Source organism: Gopherus flavomarginatus, chromosome 8 (assembly GCF_025201925.1).
Source record: "Gopherus flavomarginatus isolate rGopFla2 chromosome 8, rGopFla2.mat.asm, whole genome shotgun sequence".
Classification (NCBI taxonomy): Eukaryota; Metazoa; Chordata; order Testudines; family Testudinidae; genus Gopherus; species Gopherus flavomarginatus.
In genome coordinates, this window is record NC_066624.1 from 73,668,968 (window position 1) to 73,692,278 (window position 23,311).

General features: G+C 43.4%; 1 protein-coding gene across 1 annotated transcript; it reads left to right on the forward strand.

The window, feature by feature from the left end:
• Positions 1–3,167: 3,167 nt before the first annotated feature.
• Positions 3,168–20,194, forward strand: TRIM42 (tripartite motif containing 42). Its single transcript, XM_050964040.1, has 5 exons — positions 3,168–3,523; positions 8,389–9,095; positions 10,550–11,382; positions 12,079–12,306; positions 20,114–20,194. The coding sequence occupies exons 1-5, from the start codon at positions 3,168–3,170 to the stop codon at positions 20,192–20,194; spliced, it is 2,205 nt and encodes a 734-aa protein (XP_050819997.1).
• Positions 20,195–23,311: the final 3,117 nt, after the last annotated feature.

The following is a 23,311-nucleotide window of genomic DNA, read 5'->3' on the forward strand; positions in this document are numbered from 1 at the left end:
CTGTTTTGCCCACATAGTTGTTGAGGCATTTAGTGCACTGGATGAAGTACACCACTTGTAGTGATAGGCATGTGTAGGACCACAGATCTTGAAAGATGTGTTGTGAGAGGTGTTGGAGCAGTGGAGCTATAGCTACAAGTTTTGCATCTGCTATTCTGGCAGGGTCTGGTGCAGCTTCAAATTGCCCGGTCTTGGTCTGTGGGGAGCTTGCTTCTGATGAGGAGAATGGGGGGTTGTTTGACAGCTAGAAGAGGGGGTTCAGGAAAGAAGATTTTCAGGATGTGGTCCCCAACTAGTATGGATTGTAATCGTTTAATAATATCCCATATGGATTCCACTGTTGGGGGGTAGGTGCCAATTAGCGGTGTATGGTTATTTTTGTATTGAAGCAGATTCTGAGTATTTGACTGGCCTGTTCCATGATATGATCTACTTGTCTGGTAAAGTGTCCTTGTTTGGTGAAGGTGGTTTTGTGTTATCCCAGACTCTCTTTGGACTTTATTCTGTGGTATTTGAGTGCTGGTCTGTATATAGATTTCTTGGTCTGTTTTGAGTGGTTACTGGATGAACGTAGATGTGGCGATCTGTGGGTTCCTTGTGTAGAGATGGTTGTAGAGTTCCACTGCTGAAGCTGAGCATGGTGTCCAGGAAGGCAATGCTAGTGTGGGAGTGTTCTAGAGAGATAGTTTAATGGATAGGTGATGGTTGCTGAAGTTGTGCTGGAAATCTATGATGAAGTTTAGGTCATCTGTCTAGAGGATGAAATGTATCTCAGGTATATCATTGATTTTGTGGTGCATTTTCTTTCTGAAGGTAATCCATGAAAAGGTTGGCATACTGGGGAGCCATCCTAGTCTCCATGGCTGTTTCCATGATTTGGAGGAAGTGTTTGTTGTTGAATGTAAAATTGTTATGGGTGAGGATGGAATGGATGTGTTTGGAGTGGACATCTGAGTGTTGTCTATTTTCCTGTAGATATTTGAGGTAGGCAGTGATTCTGTGTATAGTGCATAGTGTTGGTGTATAGTGAGGAGACATCCATGGTAGCAAGGATGGTGTTCTGAGGGAGGCTGTTAATGTTGCAGAGTTTCTGGAGGAAGTCAGTTGTGTCCTGGAGGAAGCTGTCCCTTTGTGTGTTGAATGGTTTGAGGATGTTTTTTATGAGTCCTGATATTAACTTCCATAGGAGTGCCTTAGCCAGGGTTCCCTTGTTTTTGTATCTTGAGAAGTATGTAGAAGGTCCCTCGCATGGGTTTGTGGGGGATAAGGTTGACATTTTTCTGTATTTCCTGAGAGATGCTGGCAATGCAAAGTCAACAATTCCCTTCCCGTGCCAGTGAATGACATGAGCATCAGAGGTATCATACATTGTCAAAAGCATATTTCACCAAGTTCATTGATCCAGCCATAGGTCCCCATCCATTTAGGAAAAGTAGGGTGCGGTAGAGTCTTCAGGAGCCTCTGTAATTACCTGGAGCCTGTCAAGAACAAAGCTATTCCTGTGTTCCTAAGAGCAGTACACTCGTCACTCTTAATGTCTGCTAATCAGGTCTTTCGCGGGTTATGTAAACAACAATTCATATTCATTAAATATGTAGATCAATCTGTTAAATATTTGTGTGAAATCACAAAATTTCTGCAGCCTCAATGGATATAACTTATGCCAGCTTTCATGATCATCATGTAGAACAGAACTGAAGACCTTCCCTGGGGTCTGTCTGTGGTAGCAGATTCAGTCCTTCCAGGTGCTGGGAGAAGGCTAGCTAAAGAAGAAACCAAATTTCAGGATGGGAACCATGACAAAAAAATCATCAGCTTTGTAAAGTTTGCAAGGAAAAGTTTTCTACAACAGAATAGCCTTGTGGTGAGGGCACAGGGCAAGCACTTAGGAGACCTAGGTTCATTTACTGCTCTGCCACAGACTTCCTGTGTGAACTTGGATAAAATACTTAATCACTCTGAAAATCCTGCTATTCCCCATCTGTAAAATGGAGATATCAGTATTTTACCTTTCTCCCACCCTTTGTCTGTTTAGTCTGTAAGGTCTTTATGGTCTCTTGTTTTGTGTATGTACAGCACTCAACATAATGGGGCCCCATGTTTGGATGTGGCCTCTAGATTGTGCCTTTAATGCAAGCAATAAATTGTAATAACTGAAGTTGGCTGGTTCCAGAGTGCCTTGCTTTGTTGTATCAAACTTTTTAATAGGCTGGACCACATTGCCCTTGCTTTTTGGTATCAAACAGTTTGTGGGATTATTCCTCGATAGATGGCAAAGGAATGCTAATTGTCAATATGAGGCACTGAAATGACTGGGTATCATGCAGATATAAAGGGCAGATGCTGAAATTATCCCCTCTGGAAAAGTGCATTGAATCCCCCCCCCCCCCGCTCTTTCTAAAGCCTTTATATTACCATCCAAAGTGATGGGAAGAAACTGGAAACTGGATGGGAAGGAAGTTAAACAGGACCAGACTCTGCCTTATTTCTGGAGAGTGGGGTGGGGGTAGAATGGCTGGTCGTCTGCCCTGAAAAAGACAAGACTTCAGAAAATGCCTCTCTCTCGCTCATACCTTTCATAAGGTAGGTGGAAAATCCTCAGGTTCTCTGTGGCAAGCTGGAGCTACATTGTGCAGCAAGACACCCTATGTTCCTGCAGTACCTTAAAAATTCTGAGGCAAATTATTTCAAAATATAGGCTTTTACTGACTCTAAATATGGGCATGAATGATACAACCAGTACAATATTACCTGTGTTTATTTTATAATGTATTCTATTTATTTCATGCAGCTCCCAAATTTTCAACACACATGAATTTCCAACAGAAAATTCTCTGAAGTGCCATTGGTTGCTGGGAGAAGATGTAACTTCTGCAAGCTCAGAAACAGTTGTATTGGGTGCCAATACAAGTAACAGCAAAGGTAGATCTTAGTAATTGTGACATGCACATGATGTAATCAGCACATCACTTACATATGCAAATATGACTGTCCTTAGTTAAATAGCTCCTTGTGACATCATTATTCCTAACTGGAATGAGAACCATTTATCCCAACACAAAGCCTGAGTCATCAAACTGGTCTCATGTGTTTTAGAAGTGCTACTGTGTAAAGTGAGGTTAGGTTCCAAAGGTCAGTGAACCTTCTTCCGAGTGTCTTGTGGAGCGATGGCCAATACTTTATGCCTAAGTTGGCCATGTTGCCCGGGCTGCCATTGCTGCCCGCCACTGGAAAGGACTGATGAAGAATGTTGTTTGTGTTGGCGTTTCCTTTTTACTCAGGAGAGGAATTGCAACTGTTTCCCCTGCCCATATGCAGAAGGCAGAGCTTGCCAATGTTGTCACTGCTCATGTTCAGAGCACCCAAATTGCCACTGGTGCTGCTGCTCCTGTTCAAATGACCCAGATTGCAAGTGCTGTTGCTGTGCCACTGATGAGAACACCAGCTGTCAGTATTATGAGAGCAGATGCTGCAGGAATACCATCTATGCATCATACCTTCCCAGAGCCACAAGGAGACGTCAGTAAGTGCATTCAGAGAATGATTCTTTGATTCTTTTTTTACATATTGCGTTTCAATGGATATGCTGCTTTTTTTTTATTTTGGCAAATCAAAAATTGTCAATTATTCTCAATGTGACCAAGCTGGGCATGGAAAGTAGAGCTGAGGTAGTGGGAGGGCAATTTTCCCATCCAGGAAAATTTTTCTCTGCCTGAATCAAGAGGAAAATTAAAAAAAAACAATCTAAAAAATGTTTGTGAATCCCAAAACAAAACCCGGACCCTGAAGATTTATTTCAGTTTGGGTCAACTGAAATGTTTTTGTATCAGTAATTTCACAATGTTCCATTTTACTGTTGACTGTTTCTTTTCTTTTCTTTTTTTTTTAAACTCTCATTGAGCATAAATTTCAAAACAGTTATTTTGAACCAGGAAACTGGAATTTTTCACTTAGAAAATAAAAAAATGAAATATTTTGACAATTTAAAAGCTTTATTCTTGACATTTTTTCAAGTCAGAAAATTCATTGATTTGTGAACAGTTTTGGTTTTGACAAATTTACATTTTTTTTAGTGAAAAAATGGTTAACTGAAAAATTCCCACCAGCTCTAATTGAGTGAAAGCCTGAGAAAAGGAAAGAAAGAGGCGTGTACAATGAGAAGAGACACATGTTTGATAAAGAGAAATGTGAAGTGAGATGTAAGAGAAAAATACCAACTAATGGAAAATGATGGTCAGGGTTGGGGAGTAGAGGAAACTGAAAGTCAACTGCAAAAAATGTTCTGAAAAGAGTAGAAAGATGGGATGATAATGATCTTGGTGTGTGTGTGCGGGAGAGGAGGGATGGAAAAGCTTCAGTACTAAACAGATTAAATTGAAGAGCAGACAGTGAAAAGAAATGACTGCAACGGTATGCCTGAGGCTCTAAGAAACTAGCCAGACCAAAGTAGCGGTAGTGGTGATAAAGATTTAGGCCTGGTCTACACTATGCGTTTAAACCGATTTTAGCAGCGTTAAACCGATTTAACCCTGTACCCGTCCACACTACGAGGCCCTTTATATTGATATAAAGGGCTCTTTAAATCGATTTCTGTATTCCTCCCCAACGAGAGGAGTAGTGCTAAAATCGGTATTACCATATCGGATTAGGGTTAGTGTGGCCGCAAATCGAAGGTATTGGCCTCTGGGCGGTATTCCACAGTGCACCACTGTGACCGCTCTGGACAGCAATCTCAACTCGAATGTAGTGGCCAGGTAAACAGGAAAAGCCCGGCGAAATTTTGATTTTCATTTCCTGTTTGCCCAGCGTGGAGCTCTGATCAGCGTGGGTGGCAATGCAGTCCCAAATCCAAAAAGAGCTCCAGCATGGACCATACGGGAGATACTGGATCTGATCGCTGTATAAGGAAACAAATCTGTTCTATCAGAGCTCCGTTACAGAAGACGAAATGCCAAAGCGTTTGAAAAAAAAATCTATAGGCTACACAGTGCTGCGTGACAAGCGTAACGGGAAGCCAGAGACTCAAATGGATGTTCATGGAGGGAGGGAGGGGGTACTGAAGACTCCAGCTATCCCACAGTCCCCAGCAGTCTCCAAAAAGTAGCTGCATTCTTTTCTGAGCTCCCAATGCCTGTAGGTTCAAACACATTGTCCAGCATGGCTCAGGGTATAGCTCATCAATTTACTCCCTCCCCCCACCACGTGAAAGAAAAGGGAAAGAAATCATTTCTTGACTTTTTTCAATGTCACCCTATGTCTACTGAATGCTGGTGGTAGACGTGATGCTGCAGCAGTGAAGAGCAGTATCTGCTCCTCTCCCTCCCTGGTGGCAGATGGTACATGATTGATAACTGCTGAATACCCCTGGCTGGCCTCAGGGGTGCCTGGGTAAAAATAGGAATGATTCCTGGTCATTCCCAGTAGATGGGACAGAATGGCTGGTAACCGTCCTCATCATAGCAACTGGGGGCTGAGCTCCATCAGCCCCCTCCCTTTCCTGTGTAAAGAAAAGATTCTGTACTGCCTGGACTATCATAGCAGCAGCATGCTGGGCTCCTCTGCCCCACACCGCTTAATGTCCTGGCTGGACTGTCATAGCACCAGGAGGCTGCCTCCCCCTCATTTTATCTCAACAACAAATCACTGTTTGTTATTCCTGCATTCTTTATAACTTCATGACACAAATGAGGGGGACACTGCCACGGTAGCCCAGGAAGGTTGGGGGAGGAGGGAAGCAATGGGTGGGGTTGTTTCAGGGGCACCCCCCGTGAATGGCATGTAGCTCATCATTTCTGCAGGATCTGACATGGAGCAGCTGTGCTCTCTGGTACACTGGTTCTCTAGTACACTTGCCCCATATTCTAGGCAGGACTGACTCTATTTTTAGAAACCATAAAGGAAGGATTGACTCAGGGAGTCATTCCCAGTTTTGCTTTTGCGCCCCCGGCTGATCTCAGCCAGGGGCACCCATGATAGCAGCAGACAGCACAGAAGGACAGATAACCGTCATCTCATTGCCAAATTACACTGGCAGCAGATAGTACAGAACGACTGGTAACCATCTCTATTATCATGCTGTCATAAACAGATAGCTAAGGGTTAATGTGTCTTTCACCTGAAGCACCTGACCAGAGGACCAATCAGGAAACCGGATTTTTTCAACTTTGGGTGGAGGGAAGGTTGTGTCTGAGTCTTTGTTTTCTGTCTGCCTGCTGTCTCTGAGCTTTGGAGAAGTAGTTTTACTTTCTAATCTTCTGTTTCCTAGTTGTAAAGACAAAGAGATCAAGTAGTAAGTTATATGGTTTATTTTCTTTGGTATTTACATGAATATAGTGGCTGGAGTGCTTTAATTGGTATTCTTTTTGAATAAGGCTGTTTATTCATATTTCTTTTAAGCAATTGACCCTGTATTTGTCACCTTAATACAGAGAGACCATTTGTATGTATTTTTCTTTCTTTTTATATAAAGCTTTCTTTTTAAAATCTGTTGAAGTTTTCTTTACTGGGAAACTTCAGGGAAGTTGAGTCTGTACTCACCAGGGAATTGGTGGGGGCAAGGAGTCAGAGGGAAATCTGTGTGTGTTGGATTTGTTCGCCTGACTTTGCCTACCCTCTGGGTTGGGGGAGGGAAGGGATATTGACTCGGTGATTCTGGTTTCCAGGACTGGGAACAGAGTGGGGGAGTCACTCTGTGTAGATTCACAGAGCTTGTGTCTGTGTATCTCTCTAGGAGCACCTGGAGGGGGGAAGGGAAAAAGGATTATTTCCCTTTGTTGTGAGACTCAAGGGATTTGGGTCTTGGGGTCCCCAGGGAAGGTTTTCCAGGGGGACCAGAGTGCCCCAAAACACTCTAATTTTTTGGGTGGTGGCAGCAGTACCCACTCCAAGCTGGTAACTAAGCTTGGAGGTTTTTCATGCTAACCCCCATATTTTGGATGCTAAGGTCCAAATCTGGGACTAAAGGTATGATACATGCAAAAGCAAATGAATGCTGCTGTGTAGCGCTGGAGTATTGCCTCTGTCCGCGGCATCCAGTACACATACGGTGACTGTAAAAAAAAAAGCTGAACGGGCTCCATAGTTGCCGTGCTATGGCGTCTGCCAGGGCAATCCAGGGAAAAAAGGAGCAAAATGATTGTCTGCCATTGCTTTCCCGGAGGAAGGAATGACTGACAACATTTACCCAGAACCACCCGCGAAAATGATTTTTGCCCCATCAGCCACTGGGCTCTCAACCCAGAATTCTAAGGGGCGGGGGAGACTGCGGGAACTATGGGATAACTGTGGAATAGCTACCCACAGTGCAACGCTCCGGAAATCGACACTAGCCTTGGACTATGGATGCACACCGCCGAATTAATGTGCTTAGTGTGGCCGCGTGCACTTGACTTTACACAATCTGTTTTATAAAACCAGTTTATGTAAAATCAGAATTATCCTGTAGTGCAGACGTACCCTTAGAGTGGAGAAGAACCGTTTGATCTCCAGAGATACATGACTCATAAGTGATTCTTGCCTTTAAAATATATAACTCTGAAAGTGGGAGAGGCAAGTGGGTGGAATAAGAGCAGCTCTGGGAAGAATCTATTTAGTTTATGATTTTACACACTTATATACGGGGGAGGGGACAGGCAACAATCAAGGTGGGAGGAGCAGCAGTTTTGGAGCGTGTGTGTGTGTGTGTGTGTGTGTGTGTGTGTGAGAAGATATGGGATTGAAAAGTAGCAAGAAGAGTGGAGCAAGGAAATGTAGTGGTGAAGGCAGTATTATGGAAGCAGGGAGTGGGTACAAGACTGTCCAAGGCTGCAACCCAACCAGATATACAGCAAAAATTGAATGATGAGGCAGTAATTTTATCTCATGTTTCTGGTGACTATGATAACCACTTGAGCTTATGTCATCTTCACTGGACTCATGAAGAGACTGTTGACCAAGACTTTCAAAAGCACTTACAGAGCAGAGAGATTTATAGAGCACTTTCTGAAAATCAGGCCCCTTTAAGGCATTCCAGGCTGGGCACTTCAAAAATTGAGACGCCCAAAATCACCAGCCACTTTTTAAACTTATGTCCACAAGGATCCTTGAGATGGCAATAAGGTTCCATTATAAGGCGGATTTTGATTCCCCTTGTAAGGCAAGGGATAGTTAGATACAGTGGTTAAGATACCTGTTTTTTTTTACTATTCACATGAATCATAACTCATTATAGTAATTTAACAGGCAAAGCATATAAACAAGAAAAAGAGATGGAACAAAAAATAGGTGCTCAGTGATGACATTTGTGTAATAGTTGCAACACTTGTGGTGATGCGGGGTAAGGAACATCTTGAAAAATAAAACAGACAGCTTCTGTTTCTTAGTGAGTATCCACATTTTTTTTGTTTTCAGTTCAAAAGTTGCCTTGCCAAGCTTTGGAAGTAAAAGTGACACATCAATCATTACACTGGACAGGGATGCATCAGGACATGCTTTTCGTGACCAACTCATTTGTCCATTATGTAAACAACTGTATCTCTACCCATTTATGCTGCCATGCAACCACTGCATTTGTGAGAAGTGCATAAGTAAAAGCAAAGCCCAGGCTGAAGTAACTGAAACTTTCTTCATCATCGTATGCCCAGTGTGTATCAAAGCACACTGCCTCCCCTACTCTAATAAAATTCAGTTGAGGATGAATTACCTGAGAGCCAAACTGGCTAGGAGATACATGCGCAGACATGGCTTTCTGAGGTGGAGATTTGACAGAACCCAAGCACCAATCTATTGTCAAGTTTGCAAAGAGAAGACAAGGAAGGCGTCCAAGAGATGTCTCACATGCCGGCTGAATTTTTGTAACGAATGTCTAAGGTTATATCACAGTGAGATCACCACTCAAGACCACATATTTACCAAAGCCTATCGAGAAGATCAAGGAGAATGCTGTTGTTTACTCCATCCGAACTCAAACCTTTCTAAATACTGTCTAGATGACCACGAGTTAATCTGTGAGTCCTGTAGTGACTCACTGCACTACGATCATGAGACACTACCCTTGCCTGTGGCGTGTTCAAATGAGGCTGCTTCACTCTTCAGTGCTATTGCCAAGTTTAAAAAAGGTTCCTATTTCAGCTTTTCTGCTTGTCTGTGCTGTTTTTAAAAACTGCTGTTTGTCACAATTTAACTGGCTGTGTGATTTTTGTATAGAAGGGGTAATATTGTTTCAGCTGGACTCCCCTGAAACGCACTTTCAACAACAACTATTTTAATGAAGTTTTTTGCAAATTTCCTACCTATCAATCGATTGAAAGATAGATATATACAAGTTTAAAGCACATTAACACATGACAGCTACTGCAAGGTTGTGCTGTGACAGATATGAAATCTATCAACGCAAGGCTTCACTGCTGCAGTCATTAGGAAGTCATGCCTGGGTGCTTTACCAGCCAGGACTTACTGGAATTCCACAGCACTATGGCTGAGCTCTCTCCCCGAGATGTGGGGTGGTTTAGAGACAGCTAAGTCAGACATTCCCTCACATGGGGGGACTCTTCAGCTGTACAGTTGTGGCATTTTTACAGTCACTTTACACTGCCAAAGTACGACAAAGGGCTTATAGTATGGGCCAGAAATTGACCCTTACAGTTTAAAAGAAATAAGAATTTATGGATTTCCCACCTCCCCACATTTCCTTGCATCACCTTCTATCCACCTCATTAGCCTCAGCACCCCTCATCAGGTACCCTGCATCTCTGACATTCCCCTCCATTCATCCTTTTCCTTTGCCTACCCCAATGCTCCCCACTTCAAGAGCAGATACTGTATGCCTCGTCCTCCTAGTTACTGTTTCCCTCATCTGACCACTCTCAGAATCCTGTCCATCCCCTTTTCCCTCCTGCTTATAAGAGAATTTATGTGTATAAACTTTTAAATCAGGATATTACCCTGGCACCAGATTCTAAATTAAATAGGAGTTCCATGGCTAAATCCCTATAACAACCTTTGAAAAGACAGAGGGACAGAATGAAAAACAAAACAAGAAATTCAAATAATTGCTGGTATTTGCTAGTATAGTTTTCATAATAAGTAATACTTTACATTAACATGATAAATTTCACAAAGATTACTCTGGGCTTTATGATCACTCATAAATTAAATTTGAAAATATCCCATGTGAGGTACATAAGCATTATCAGATCTATTTTACAGAAGACCAAATTGAGGCTCTAAGAGGATGAGGCCAATTTTTTTGAATTTGGATATGTAAATTTATGCATCTAAATCCCCACTTTGTCATCTAAAGAAGTGGCCACCTAATTTTCAGAAGTGCCAAGCTCTGGCACCTCTCAAAATTAGGTCACGTCTATTAAGGTTTCTAACTTTAGCCATTCAGATTTGAAAAGTAATTAATAATTACTACAAGGACACTTAGCAAACAGTGGCACTACTGAGTAAAGCATCAGAATTCTGATTCCTTGTCTTCTACCAGTCCTTTATGCTATACTAGGCCAGCTAACTGCTACACAACATTACAATGTGATGTTGAAATTATTGGCTTAATTTTGTTTTCCAGTCCGATATGGGGTCGATAATGATCTAATGGAAATCCTTTTGCTAAAGAACAATTTTAAGACCTACAAAGAAACTAAAAGAAAGGAGATCAGAAATGGATTCCTCAAGTTACGGAACATTCTCCGTGAACAAGAGAAGGAGATGATGGAGTTGCTTGAGAACATTGAACTTAAAAAAGAGAAGGGAATTATAGAGTATGTGGCACATACATCCATAAAAATCTCTCAAATGGATAGCCTTATTCAATATTCTAAGGAGGCTTTGAAGGAGGAAAACCAGATTGCATTTCTGCAATCTGCAAACTTTTTGGTAAAAGAAATAGAAGATGCAATTACTAATATTTATCAGCCCAGCGCACGACTCAGAGAAGATCCTATTCAGAACCTTAAACTCAACTTTGAAGAGCTTTCAGCCAACTTGCATGACCTTTTCCAATCACCTGTTAGAATGAAGCAATCAGCTGATAAAGCAAACAAAGCTCCTTATCCCTGTAATTCAGACATAATGGTTCCAAGGAAAATTTCCAGTACCCATGCAGAAAAACATCTAACTGTGCACCGAAGTCCATCTTTATCAACCTTAAATTCACAGTATGAATCAAGTGTGATGAGGAAAGAAATGTGTGGAAGACCAAACTCCACACCTCCTCCTCATCGTAAAGAGCATAATGAAATGTTTGCATTTTGGGATGCATCTACTCAAGTTCCAAGAAAAGAAAGAAAGCATCAAAGCTACAGTATCAGTCACAATCCAGAACCATTTGACAATGGATCATCTATGGTTCCAGGTCTAGTTATCATCTACCAGACGCTTGTATATCCAAGGGCGGCCAAAGTAAGACTTATAAATATAAAAAAATGTATGTAGACTAGGTCCTGGTTTAGCCAAATTGCGTTTCCTTTTAATATAGCTTAAAACATTTATTTTGTGAATGAGTAATGCTGATAAAGTTCATTCTGAGATAATAGATAAGACATTGAACCCATTGTAGTTAATAGGGTCATTATGAGAATTTACTATTTGAACGTTCCTGTACAAAGGAAGTAGATGTATTTAACATTAAATGTTGGCATAATAGGGCACTGTATGTTGTGGCTCATACAAAATCAAGTTGTTTTTTGCTCAGCATATCTCAGAATTGGGTCCTATTTGAGTTGTTTTTTTAAAAAAATGTGTTATTTTATGTTTTTAAGTTTGATATATTAATCAGCTCTCATCAGTTAGATGAGATGTCAAATAAGTCATAGAAAGTGCTAAATGCTTACGCCAGACATCAATTTCAGTGTGAGAGATGAGTGTGCTCTGAACATCCCGGAAGGTACTTACCATTTTTCGAAATGCGATCCCAATTGTCATTGCCTTTCACTTATTACATGCTTTGTTAGGCACGTTTTAATTTTTAAATGCAGAAACAGCAGTAAAAACGAAGAGAAAAAACATAGTGGCCTGTTTCCAAAAAATTGAAATGAAAATGTAAGAAAATAAAACAAAAACATATAGCTGGACAATGTAGATCTTTTTTCTCCACAGATTTACTGGACATGTCCCACAGAAGACGTGGATTTCTTTAATGTAGAGTTCTATGAAGTTGTTTCTGTTAGCCCTGATAACATTGTCCAAACACAATTAGCTGGAGAATTGCATGGGATAAAGCATCAGAACCTTGAGATACATAATCTGGATCCCAACACTGAATATCTCTTTAAAGTTCGTGCCATCAATATAAATGGTCCAGGTCAATGGAGTGACATTTGTAAGGTACAGTAGAATCTCTGTCCATCTGTCTGTAGTTACTTTGCCTTTCCATCGTTCTATATGCAGTTCTAATTCTTCTTTGTTTCTACACATGGACAAGAATACATGTCATCTGGTGCTGTCTCAGGCAAGTGATTCAGCATACTAGCCCACAATCCTGAGAGGTACTGAGTTTCTCCACAGATTATTTTTTCCCATCCAAATTTGCTATCATTAGAGTGTTTCTGTCTTTCCCAACAGTAGAGCTGCATCATGGTTACAACCTTCATTCCAGTATATAATATATTTAAATTATCACAATGCTAGGGGCCCAGTGTCCTACATGTTGAATGGCCACACAGAGAGATATTGTCCTTGTCCCCAAAGCATTTACAATCAAAAGGTATATCTACACTACGAAATTAGGTCGAATTTATAGAAGTCATTTTTTCAGAAATCATTTTTATACAGTCGACTGTGTGTGTCCCCACAAAAAATACTCTAAGTGCAATAAGTTGGAGGACTGTGTCCACAGTACTGAGGTTAGCATCGACTTCCAGAGCGTTGCATTGTGGGTAGCTATCCCACAGTTCCCATAGTCACCATTGCCCATTGGAATTCTGGGTTGATAGCCCAATGCCTGATGGGGCAAAAACAGTGTCGTGGGTGATTCTGGGTACATGTAGTCAGCCCCCCCCGCCCCCTCAGTGAAAGCAACAGGAGACAATCATTTTGCACCTTTTTTCCTGGGTTACCTGTGCAGATGCCATACCACAGTATGGAGCCTGCACAGCTGACTTTCACCGTAAGTCTCCTGGGTGCTGGCAGATGTGGGACTGCATTGCTACACAGCAGCAGCTCATTGCTTTTTGGCAGCAGATGGTGTGTTATGACTGATAGCCGTTGTTATCTATTCCTGGGTGCTCTTTTAACCAACCTCAGTGAGGTCAGTCGGGGCGCTTGGGCAGACATGGGAGTGACTCAGACAGGTCATTCCCATCTTCTGCAGAGCACCCAGGAGATGACAATGGCTAGCAGTTGAACTGCACTGTCTGCAGCCACCCTAAAGATGTAAAAGATAGATAAAGTGGATCAAAACAAGAAATAGACGTGATTTGTTTTGTATTCATTTGCTTCCTCTCTCTGTGAAATCAACGGCTTGCTAAACCCAGGGTTTTGAGTTTGATCCTTGAGGGGGCCATTCTGTGTGACAGTTGTTTGTGTTTCTCCTTGATGCAAAGCCACCCCTTTTGTGGACTTTAATTCCCTGTAAGCCATGTCATCAGTCACCCGTCCCTCTGTCGGAGCAGACAATCGTTTTGCGCCTTTTTTCAGCCCAGATGCCATAGCACTGGGATCATGGAGCCCACTGAGATCACCACAGCAATTATGAGCACTGTAAACACCACATGCATTATCCTGGAGTATATGCAGAACCAGAACTTGCCAATGCAAAACCAGGCAAGGAGGCGATGGCAGCATGGTGACGAGAGTGATGAGGACAAGTACGGGCCCTGGCAATGTGGACATCATGGTGTTATTGGGGCAGGCTCATGCTGTGGAACACCGATTCTAGGCCCGGGAAACAAGCACAGACAGGTGGGACCGCATAGAGTTGCAGGTCTGGTACAATTCCCAGTGGCTGTGAAACTTTCACATGTGTAAAGGCACTTTCATGGAACTTTGTGACTTGCTTTCCCTTGGTCTGAAGCACCAGAATATCAAGATGAGAGCAGCCCTCGCAGGTGAGAAGCTAGTGGTGATAGCCGTGTGGAAGCTTGCAACACCAGACAGCTACCAGTCAGTCAGGCATCAATTTAGAGTGGGAAAATCTACTGTGGGGGCTGCTGTGATCCAAGTAGCCAACGCAATCAAAGAGCTGCTGATATTAAGGGTAGTGACTTTGGGAAATGTGCAGGTCATAGTGGATGGTTTTGCTGAAATGGGATTCCCTAACTGTGGTGGGGCGACAGATGGACCCCATATCCCTATCTTGGCATTGGAGCACCAAGCCAGCAAGTATATAAACTGAAAGCGGTACTTTTCAATGGTGCTGCAAGCACTGGTGGATCACAAATGACATTTCACCAATATCAACATGGGATGGTCGGGGAAGGTATATGAAGCTTGTGTCTTCAGGAACTCTGGTCTGTCTCAAAAGCTGCAGGAAAAGACTTAATTTCCAGACCAGAAAATAACAGTTGGAATGTTGAAATGCCTACAGTTATCCTTGGGGACCCAGCCTACCCCTTAATGCCATGGCTCATGAAGCCATACACAGGCAGCCTGGACAGTAGTCAGGAGCTGTCCAACTATAGGCTGAGCAAGTGCATAATGGTGGTAGAATGTGCATTTGGATGTTTAAAAGCTCGCTGGCGCAGTTTACTGACTCGGATAGCCCTCAGCGAAACCAATATTCCCATTGTTATTACTGCTTGCTGTGTGCTCCACAATGTCTGTGAGAGTAAGGAGATGACATTTATGGCGGGGTGGGAGGTTGAGGCAAATCGCCTGGCCGCTGATTATGCACAGCCAGACATCAGAGTGATTAGAAGAGTACAGGAGGGCGCAGTGTGCATCACAGAAGCTTTGAAAACCAGTTTCATGACTGGCCAGGCTACGGTGTGAGAGTTCTGTTTGTTTCTCCTTGATGAAACCCCCCCGCCCTTGGTTCACTCTATTTCCCTCTAAGCTAGCCACCCTCCTCTCCCCTCTTTGATCACCACTTGCAGAGGCAATAAAGTCATTGTTGCTTCACATTCTTTATTAATTCATCACACAAATAGGGGCATAACTGCCAAGGTATCCTGGGAGGGCTAGGGGAAGAGGGAAGCCCCGGGTGGGATTGGGGAGGAGAGTAGGACAAGGCCACACTGCACTTTAAAACTTTAAAACGTATTGAAGGCCAGCCTTCTGTTGCATGGACAATCCTCTAGGGGGGAGTGCTGGGTGGCTGGAGGCCCCGACACTGCGTTCTTGGGCGTCTGGGTGAGGAGGCAATGGAACTTGGGGAGGAGGGCTGTTGGTTACCAAAGAGCTATAGCGGTGGTCTGTGCTCCTGCTGCCTTTCCTGCAGCTCAACCATACGTTGGAGCATATGAGTTTGATCTTCCAGCAGCCTGAGCACTGACTCTTGTCTTCTGTCAGCAAACTGATACCACTTACTCTCTTCAGCCCGCCACTTACTCTCTTCAACCCATCACCTCTCCTCGCATTCATATTGTGCTTTCCTGCACTCTGACTTTGTCTGCCTCCACACATTCTGCTGTGCTCTGTCAGTGTGGGAGGACAGAAGGAGCTCAGAAAACATTTCATCCCGAGTGCATTTTTTCACCTTCTAATCTTCACTAGCCTCTGTGAAAGAGAAACATTTGTAGCTGGTGGAGGAATATGGAGAGCGATAGTTAAAAAGACACATTTTAGAGAAAAATGGGTACACTCACGTTAAACCTTTCTGTTCACGTTGCACAGCACATGTGCTTTCGTTACAAGGTCGCATTTTGCCTCTTGTTGAGGGCCTGCTGGTTTGGTGTGAGAGATCACTCACTCTTCACCCCTCCCCCCACCCTGTGGCTAACAACAGGGAACATTTCTGTTCACCCACAGCCAAATAGCCGAGCAGGAACGGGTGCCTCTGAATGTCCCCTTAATAAAATCACCCTATTTCAACCAGGTGACCATGAACGATATCACTCTCCTGAGGATAACACAGCAAGATAAAGAACAGATGTTGTTCAAATGCCAGCAAACACCTGGACCATACGCTGCCATGCTTTGTTATGCAATGATTCCCGACTACATGCTACTGGCCTGGTGTGGTAAAGTGTCCTACCATGGTGGATGGAATAAGACCGCACTTCCCAGAAACCTTTTGCAAAGGCTTTGGAGGTACATCCAGGAGAGCTTTGTCCCTAGAGGATTTCCGCTCCATCTCCATACATGTTAACAGGCTTTTGTAGTAGCTGTACTGGACGCGAATGCCAGGGCAAATTAATCATTAAACATGCTTGCTTTTAAACCATATGTAATATTTACAAAGGTGCACTCACCAGACGTCGTTTCTCTGCCTTCAGGGTCCGGGAGCATGCCTTGGGTGGGTTCGGGGGTTATTGTCTCCCAGTCCAGGTTGAAAAACATATCTTGGCTGTTGGGGAAACCAGTTTCTCTGCTTCCTTGCTGTGAGCTATCTTCCTCATCCCCAAAACCCACTTCCCTGTTCTGTGATTTTCCATTGACAGAGTCAAAGCACAGGATTGGAGTAGTGGTGGCTTCCCCCCCAGCATAGCATGCAGCTCATCATAGAAGCGCCATGTTTGGGGCTCTGATCCAGAATGGCCATTTGCCTCTCTAGTTTTTATGTAGGCTAGGCTTGCCATAGCTCCTTAATTTTCATGTGGCACTGCTGTGTGTCCCTGTTATGGCCTCTGTCCTTCATGCCCTTTGAGACTTTGTCTAATGTTTTGGCATTTCATTTACTGGAACAGAGTTTGGCTAGTATGGATTCATCTCCCCACATGGCGAGCAGATCCTGAACCTCCCGTTCAGTCCATGCTGGAGTTCTTTTGTAATCCTAGGACTCCATCATGGTCACCTCTGCTGATGAGATCTGATGAGATCTGCACTCACCTGCACCTTACCACTCTGGCCAAACAGGAAATGAGTTTCAAAAGTTTGCAGGCCTTTTCCTGTCTACCTGGCCAGTGCATCTGAATTGAGAGCGCTGTCCAGAGCGGTCACAATGGAGCACTCTGGGATAGCTTCTGGACGCCAATACCATCGAATTGCATCCACACTACCCCAAATTTGACCCAGCAAGGCTGATTTCAGCGCTAATTCTTTCGTCGGAGGTGGAGTAAAGAAATTGATTTTAAGAGCCATTTAAGTTGGAAAAAAGGCTGGACGGGTTCAGGCTTAAATCGAGGTAACGCTGCTAAGTTCGACCTAAAATCATAGTGTAGACCAGGCCAAAGAGAATTAGAGAGACCTGGAGAGGGAGAGAAAGTTTCAGAATGTCCCTCAGCACCCTTGTCAAATGCCTCTCTTATGGTTTTAAAGAAAAAAATTAAACAAAAGCAAGATTTTCAAAAATAAACACTTAATTATCACAAGTGCTGAGCCCCCAGCACCACATACTGATGTCACCTCTATGTTCTAAATCTTGGCCTAAAGCATATATTCAGTCCATTTATTTTTCCACTTGGAACCATTATACATACAAGAGCAAATCATCCCAGCGCCGAGAGCCAGTAAAAGGCTCTATGCACCATTTGAGTCCCAATAAAGGGTTTATGTGGGACTTCAGTATTGTGATGAGGCAAAGCCAGATGGCTACAGTAAAGTAGTGAGGAACAGGTATGTTAGCCACAGGCTAAACAAATCCCTGGTACCATGGTAACCAAATGGCAGTTGTTCCAGGTTAATCAAGACACCTGGGGCCAATTAAGATCCTTCTAGAAGGCAGTGGAGCTAGCTATATTGATTGGGATACCTGAAGCCAATCAAGGGCTGGCTCAAACTAGTTAAAAGCCTCCTAGTTAGTCAGTGAGGCTAAAGAAAGTGTTTGGAGGAGGCCATGGGGAAGTAGCCCCGGGAGTTGTAGCTGTCATGCAGCTGTTACAGAAGGCACTATAAACAGCTGCTATCCACAGGGCCCTGGGCTGGAACCCGGAGTAGAGGGCGGGCCCTGGTTCCCCCCAAACCTCCCAACTCCTGATCAGACACAGGAGGAGTTGACCCAGATTGTGGGTTCCACCCGAGGTGAGCAAATCCACCAATAAGCGCAGAACCCACCAAGGTAGAGAAGGAACTTTGTCACAATATATAGCCCTTTGCATAAGTTCTCTGTGAAAGGGTGGATTTCACTCTGTGGTTCCATGCAGAACAATCTCACTTCTCTCTTCCCAGTTTCACTTTACACTGAGTTTTATCCCTCCAAGGCTCCTAGTCCCTTGTCACCTGGATTTTATGAGAGTCTAGCTTTGAAATGGCACTCAGATAATTCACTAGGTGAGTGTTAATGATAACACTACCTATGGGCCACTCGGGCAGCTCTACTTCCCATACTTAACATATTCAACACAGTATTTTCTTTTTTATCTGACACACTAGAGTACTATATTGATTTTTCTTTTGAAAACAGTTCTTTCTACAGGCAGCAGAGTTGTATTAATATTCCAGAGAAACACAGATTTGCTTAACATCTGCTGTAATTTACATAAGCAAAGAGTTCCATAGCAAATGAAAATGAGAAAGCATGTTTGACAGACATTTATAGATCTTTTTAAAAATAACTTACTGCTATTCTTTTTGCATAAAATCAGAATATTTTACTTTACCAGCTGCATGGAAACTTCAGAAGAGTTACATTTAATGTAAATGCACCATAAGAATGTAAGATGTTTTATTTATACAAAACAATACAATATTTTCTGACACATCCAATTATCCAAAAGGAATTAATCAAACACATATTATATCAGGGCCAGATTATCCCAGGCTCTATACCCACACAGAGTCACAGATAATCACAGTTTCTAAGTCTAAGCTGTAGGAGCATGGGATCTGCTCCCTTCAGACACCCCTTCTGGGAAGCACATTGTCCCAGAGGTGAGGCACTCCTCTTCCACCTCAAGCCTATGGGGCAGGTTGGGCACACTGGGGGTCCTGAAGAATGGCACAGATTGCATACTACCTCTAGGGTGACCAGATGTCCCAATTTTATAGGGACAGTCCTGATATTTGGGGCTTTTTCTTATATAGGCTCCTATTACCCCCACACACACCCCACCCCACCCAGCCCAACCATGCCTCCTGTCCCGATTCCTCACACTTGCAATCTGGTCAGCCTAACTACCCCTGCACATTAGGAACTATGGGGCGCAATCACTCTGTATTGCCCCCAATCACAGCTGTGCTTTAATTGCCCAGTCCAGTCCTTAATTAGAAATGTGGCTTAAGTTATTTTAGTCCTTGAGAAAGTTCCGAGGTTAACGATGAAAATTAAGTCTGCTCTGTGAACAGAACAACTGCAATGCAGCCAATGGTAGTGTAAGAAAGGCTGCAAATGTGATTCCACCCTGTTCTGGCAAGACTGCTTCTAGGGATGAAATTCAATTGCCATGTCCATTTTTAAACCTGTCTGATGAGATGGCCAACTTGGAAACTAATTTGTTTGAGTTCTGATAGCATTTTTTTTTGATTGGACACTTGTCCACAGAAAACTAGGGAGAGGCTTTTCAAAAGCATTCAAGAATTTAGGATCACAAGTCTCAATGACTTGTGCGCCTAAATGCCATTTGGGTACCTAACTCCCATTGACTTCAATAGGTAATAGGTGCCTAAATACCTTTGGGGAACTGGACCCAAGTGCTTTTAAAAATCTCTCCCTAGCTGACTTGCTACTGGCACTTAAAGGCTGGTGCTAGGTACATTTAAAAAATCATTACATTGTACACAGAATACCAAACAGCAGCCATCCGTATGATGATGGCTTTTGCTTACTTCCTACTTGCCCTAAGAGACAGATTTTCAAAAGAGCTCAGCTTCCATTCAGGCAGCAAAGTAAGTGACTAGATTTTTCAGAAGAGCTCAAAATGGGTTCTTTTGAAAATCTGGCCATAAGTGGCAGCTGGGCTGTTCTGAAAAATCTATCCTCTATTGTGGAAGCTGAGTATTTGAAAATCTGACCCTGAGCTCCATTGAAAATGTATACCACATTTTGAAGAACTCTATTACCCTATCATTTAGCACCTGAGATACCAAGTCCCTGAAAATTGTATGTATTTTAAAATATTCCTAACTCTGAATTTGTGTTATTTTTTTCCAATTCCAGGTAGTTACTCCATATGGGCATGGGAAAGCCAGAGGCAGATGGGGCTTGCTGCGGAGTATTCAGTCTGCTTTCTATAAATAGCTCTAAGCTTCAAAGAAACAAGACAGTATGTTTTGTTTTGTTTTTAAAGAAAAGATCTGAAAAAATCTATTATAATTTTTGATTGAAGCTAGCATGCAGCCTAAGATCTGAAAGTAAACTCTTCAAAATAACATATCCATCCAATAAATAAATATCTCAGCATTGTCTTTTGCCTTCTTTAGTCTAGAAATATCACCAAAACATGAGGAAAATTTTGTGCTCTACATGAAAATGTAAAGTGTAAATCTCAGAAGCCAGCTCTGTGGTGCTTAGCACCTTTAAAGAAAAAGTAATATAGACTGATGTCTTCATTTTCATTGCAGGAATCTGCTAAGTTAATACTTTGATTATTACTTCCTAAGAGGCCAAGTCTGAACTTGTTTATACAGCAACACTCTTTACATAGTATTAATGCACCTCATAAAGCCCACTCTACAAATTTCTGTGATTTGTGCCAGGAGTTCATATCTCACCCTGCTGACTCCATTCCTGGACCTTAATCCTGCACAGTGCAGAGTGAGAGTGTTAGGTGGAAGGTAAAAGGTGATAGGTTGCACAGGGCTGGTATTAATGAATGTAGGAGCACATGACCACAAAGGTACTCATCCCTAGTAAGAAAAGCCAGGACAAAGAGGGGAATATGTCCTTCTGCACTTCAGTCACATGCTGAGGATCATGCTCACTTTACCTGAAGGTCCTTTACATGAAGGTCACAAAAGACAGGCAACTTGTATATTATTGAAAAAATTAGTTACTCCTGGTAAATGCCAGCAGTAAGAGAAACTACACCAATTAAGAGCAAGTTACAGCGCTGGAGTAAAAAATGTCATTCACCACATAGGCACACAGCTCCTAGGTATCTATTATGTCTATTTCATTCATGTCTATTTCTATTTCATTCCACACAACTGTCTGGCTTTACCTTAAGGCAAACAAATTACGTATTTGTATGTATGATTAATATTTTGTATCTCCATTGCTCCTTTCATCAGAGTCAAGTACAGTGAAGCTTTCTCCAGCTTCACTTCATTACAGTAAGATAGTAATACTATACCCACTTTACAGATGTATAAACTGAGCTGCAGACCATGGGCAAGTATCTGCAAAGGTCACATATGGTCAGTGGCATAGCCAAAAATTGACTCCAGGAGGTTCAATTTCTTATCCTTTTTGCCAGTCACTAAATCATTAGTGATACTTAATGTAATGTACATGATCTGGGCTCAGTCCCTTTCTGACAGATCATTTCAACTTGGACAACATCTAGAGATACTATTTGCAAACACTTACATTTTCAAAAGAGACTAGCAATTTTGAGTGCCTCTGCTTTTGGATGCTCACCGCAAAACATCTTACTGGAGCTTGATTTTCAGGAGAGCTGAACACCCGCCCTCAAAGATGTTTCAGGATGTACATTCAAAAAATTGAGGCCTCTAAAATCCCAATTACTCTAGAAAATATAGGAAAAAGAGCTATAAAAATAAGAATGTATTCTTTATCTCTTATGGCTTGCATAAATCAGGTCACTATATTCTGTAACACATATTAAGACAAGATGCCAAAACAGGTTTTTCTTATTCATACAGCAGTCATTGAAGCAGGATTTGAAGTAAAAGGGAGTAGCTGAGGTGTTAAATATGGTCCCTCACTGGCCCACTGAAGACTATTATTCATTCTCTCCTCCTACCTCTGCCCCCGATACTAAAACATAACTATCCTTCCTTAAGTTACAACCCTTTAACCACCCATCACCTGTAGTACTGATATTACTTGTTACCCTCTCCAGTGGCATATGACTTCCTGGGTTCCTGCCAACCTAGTGATTATCTGCATCTATTCTTCTCCAGGAGCCAAACTTCTTCAACACTCCTCTTTATATTTTAAAAATGTCTTTATAAAAAAAGAAGTAGTAGTAGTAGTAAATTTTACGTACAAAGCTTCATTCCCTTTTCAAGTCCACATAGCAGAACCCAGGGTATACTGAACAACTGAACTGAAATATAACAATTGGGTAATAACATGCATGTTCCCATTAGAGAGGGTTGAAAGCCAACAGATATTTAACAAAAAATACTTGTTTTAGTCCTGTAACATTATTTTGCTTCTGCTGTGTGTGCATAATATGTTGAGAAAGGCATAGACCACATACTTTCTTACAGGGTCGATGCAAGGAAGTTTCGTGCCCTAGGCGAAACTTCCACATTGCACCCCCCCAGCTAACCCCGCCCCCCACAGCAGCTAACTCAGCCCCTCACCAGGGGAGCCCCCCTGCAGCAGCTACGCCCCCCACCATGACAGCTAATCCCTCTCCACCCCTTGCCCCCACGGCAACTAACCCCGCCCAGGGAGACTCCCTCTGTCCTCCCAAGGCAGCTAACCCCACCTGGGGAGACTATCCCCCATCCCTCCGTGGCAGCTAACTCTGCCTGGGGAGCAGGACCGGTGCAAGGAAGTTTCGCACCCTAGGCGAAACTTCCACCTTGCACCCCCCACCCTGCCATCCAGCTAACCCTGCCCCCCCATGGCAGCTAACTCAGTCCCTCACCCGGGGAGCCCCCACCACAGCAGCTACCCCCCCCCCGACAGCTAATCCCTCTCCACCTCATCCCCCCATGGCAACTAACCCCGCCCAGGGAGACTCTCCACCATCCCCTTGTGGTAGTTAACTCTGCCTGGGGAGACCTCCCCCATCCCCCCTGCCACAGCAGCTAACCCTGCCTGGGGAGACTTCCCCACTCTCCTCCCCCCGCCACGGCAGCTAACCCTGCCTGGGGAGACTTCCCCCTACCCCGCCACGGCAGCTAACCCTGCCTGGGGAGACCTCCCCACTCTCCTCCCCCCCCCCGACACGGCAGCTAAGCCTGCCTGGGGAGACCTCCCCCTGGGAAAGCTAACCCTGCCTGGGTTTTCCCCTATCCAACTCACCTCGGCTCCACCTCCTCCACTGATCACGCCAGCGCTGCTCTAATTCTCCTCCCCGCCCAGGCTTGCGGCACTGATTGGAGGAGACTTAGAGCTGGGCTGTGTGCTCAGCGGAGGAGGCAGAGGGGAGGTAAGCTGGAGCGGGGAGCTGTTTCCCTGTGTGCCCCCTCCCGCATTACTGCGGGTAGCCCTCCC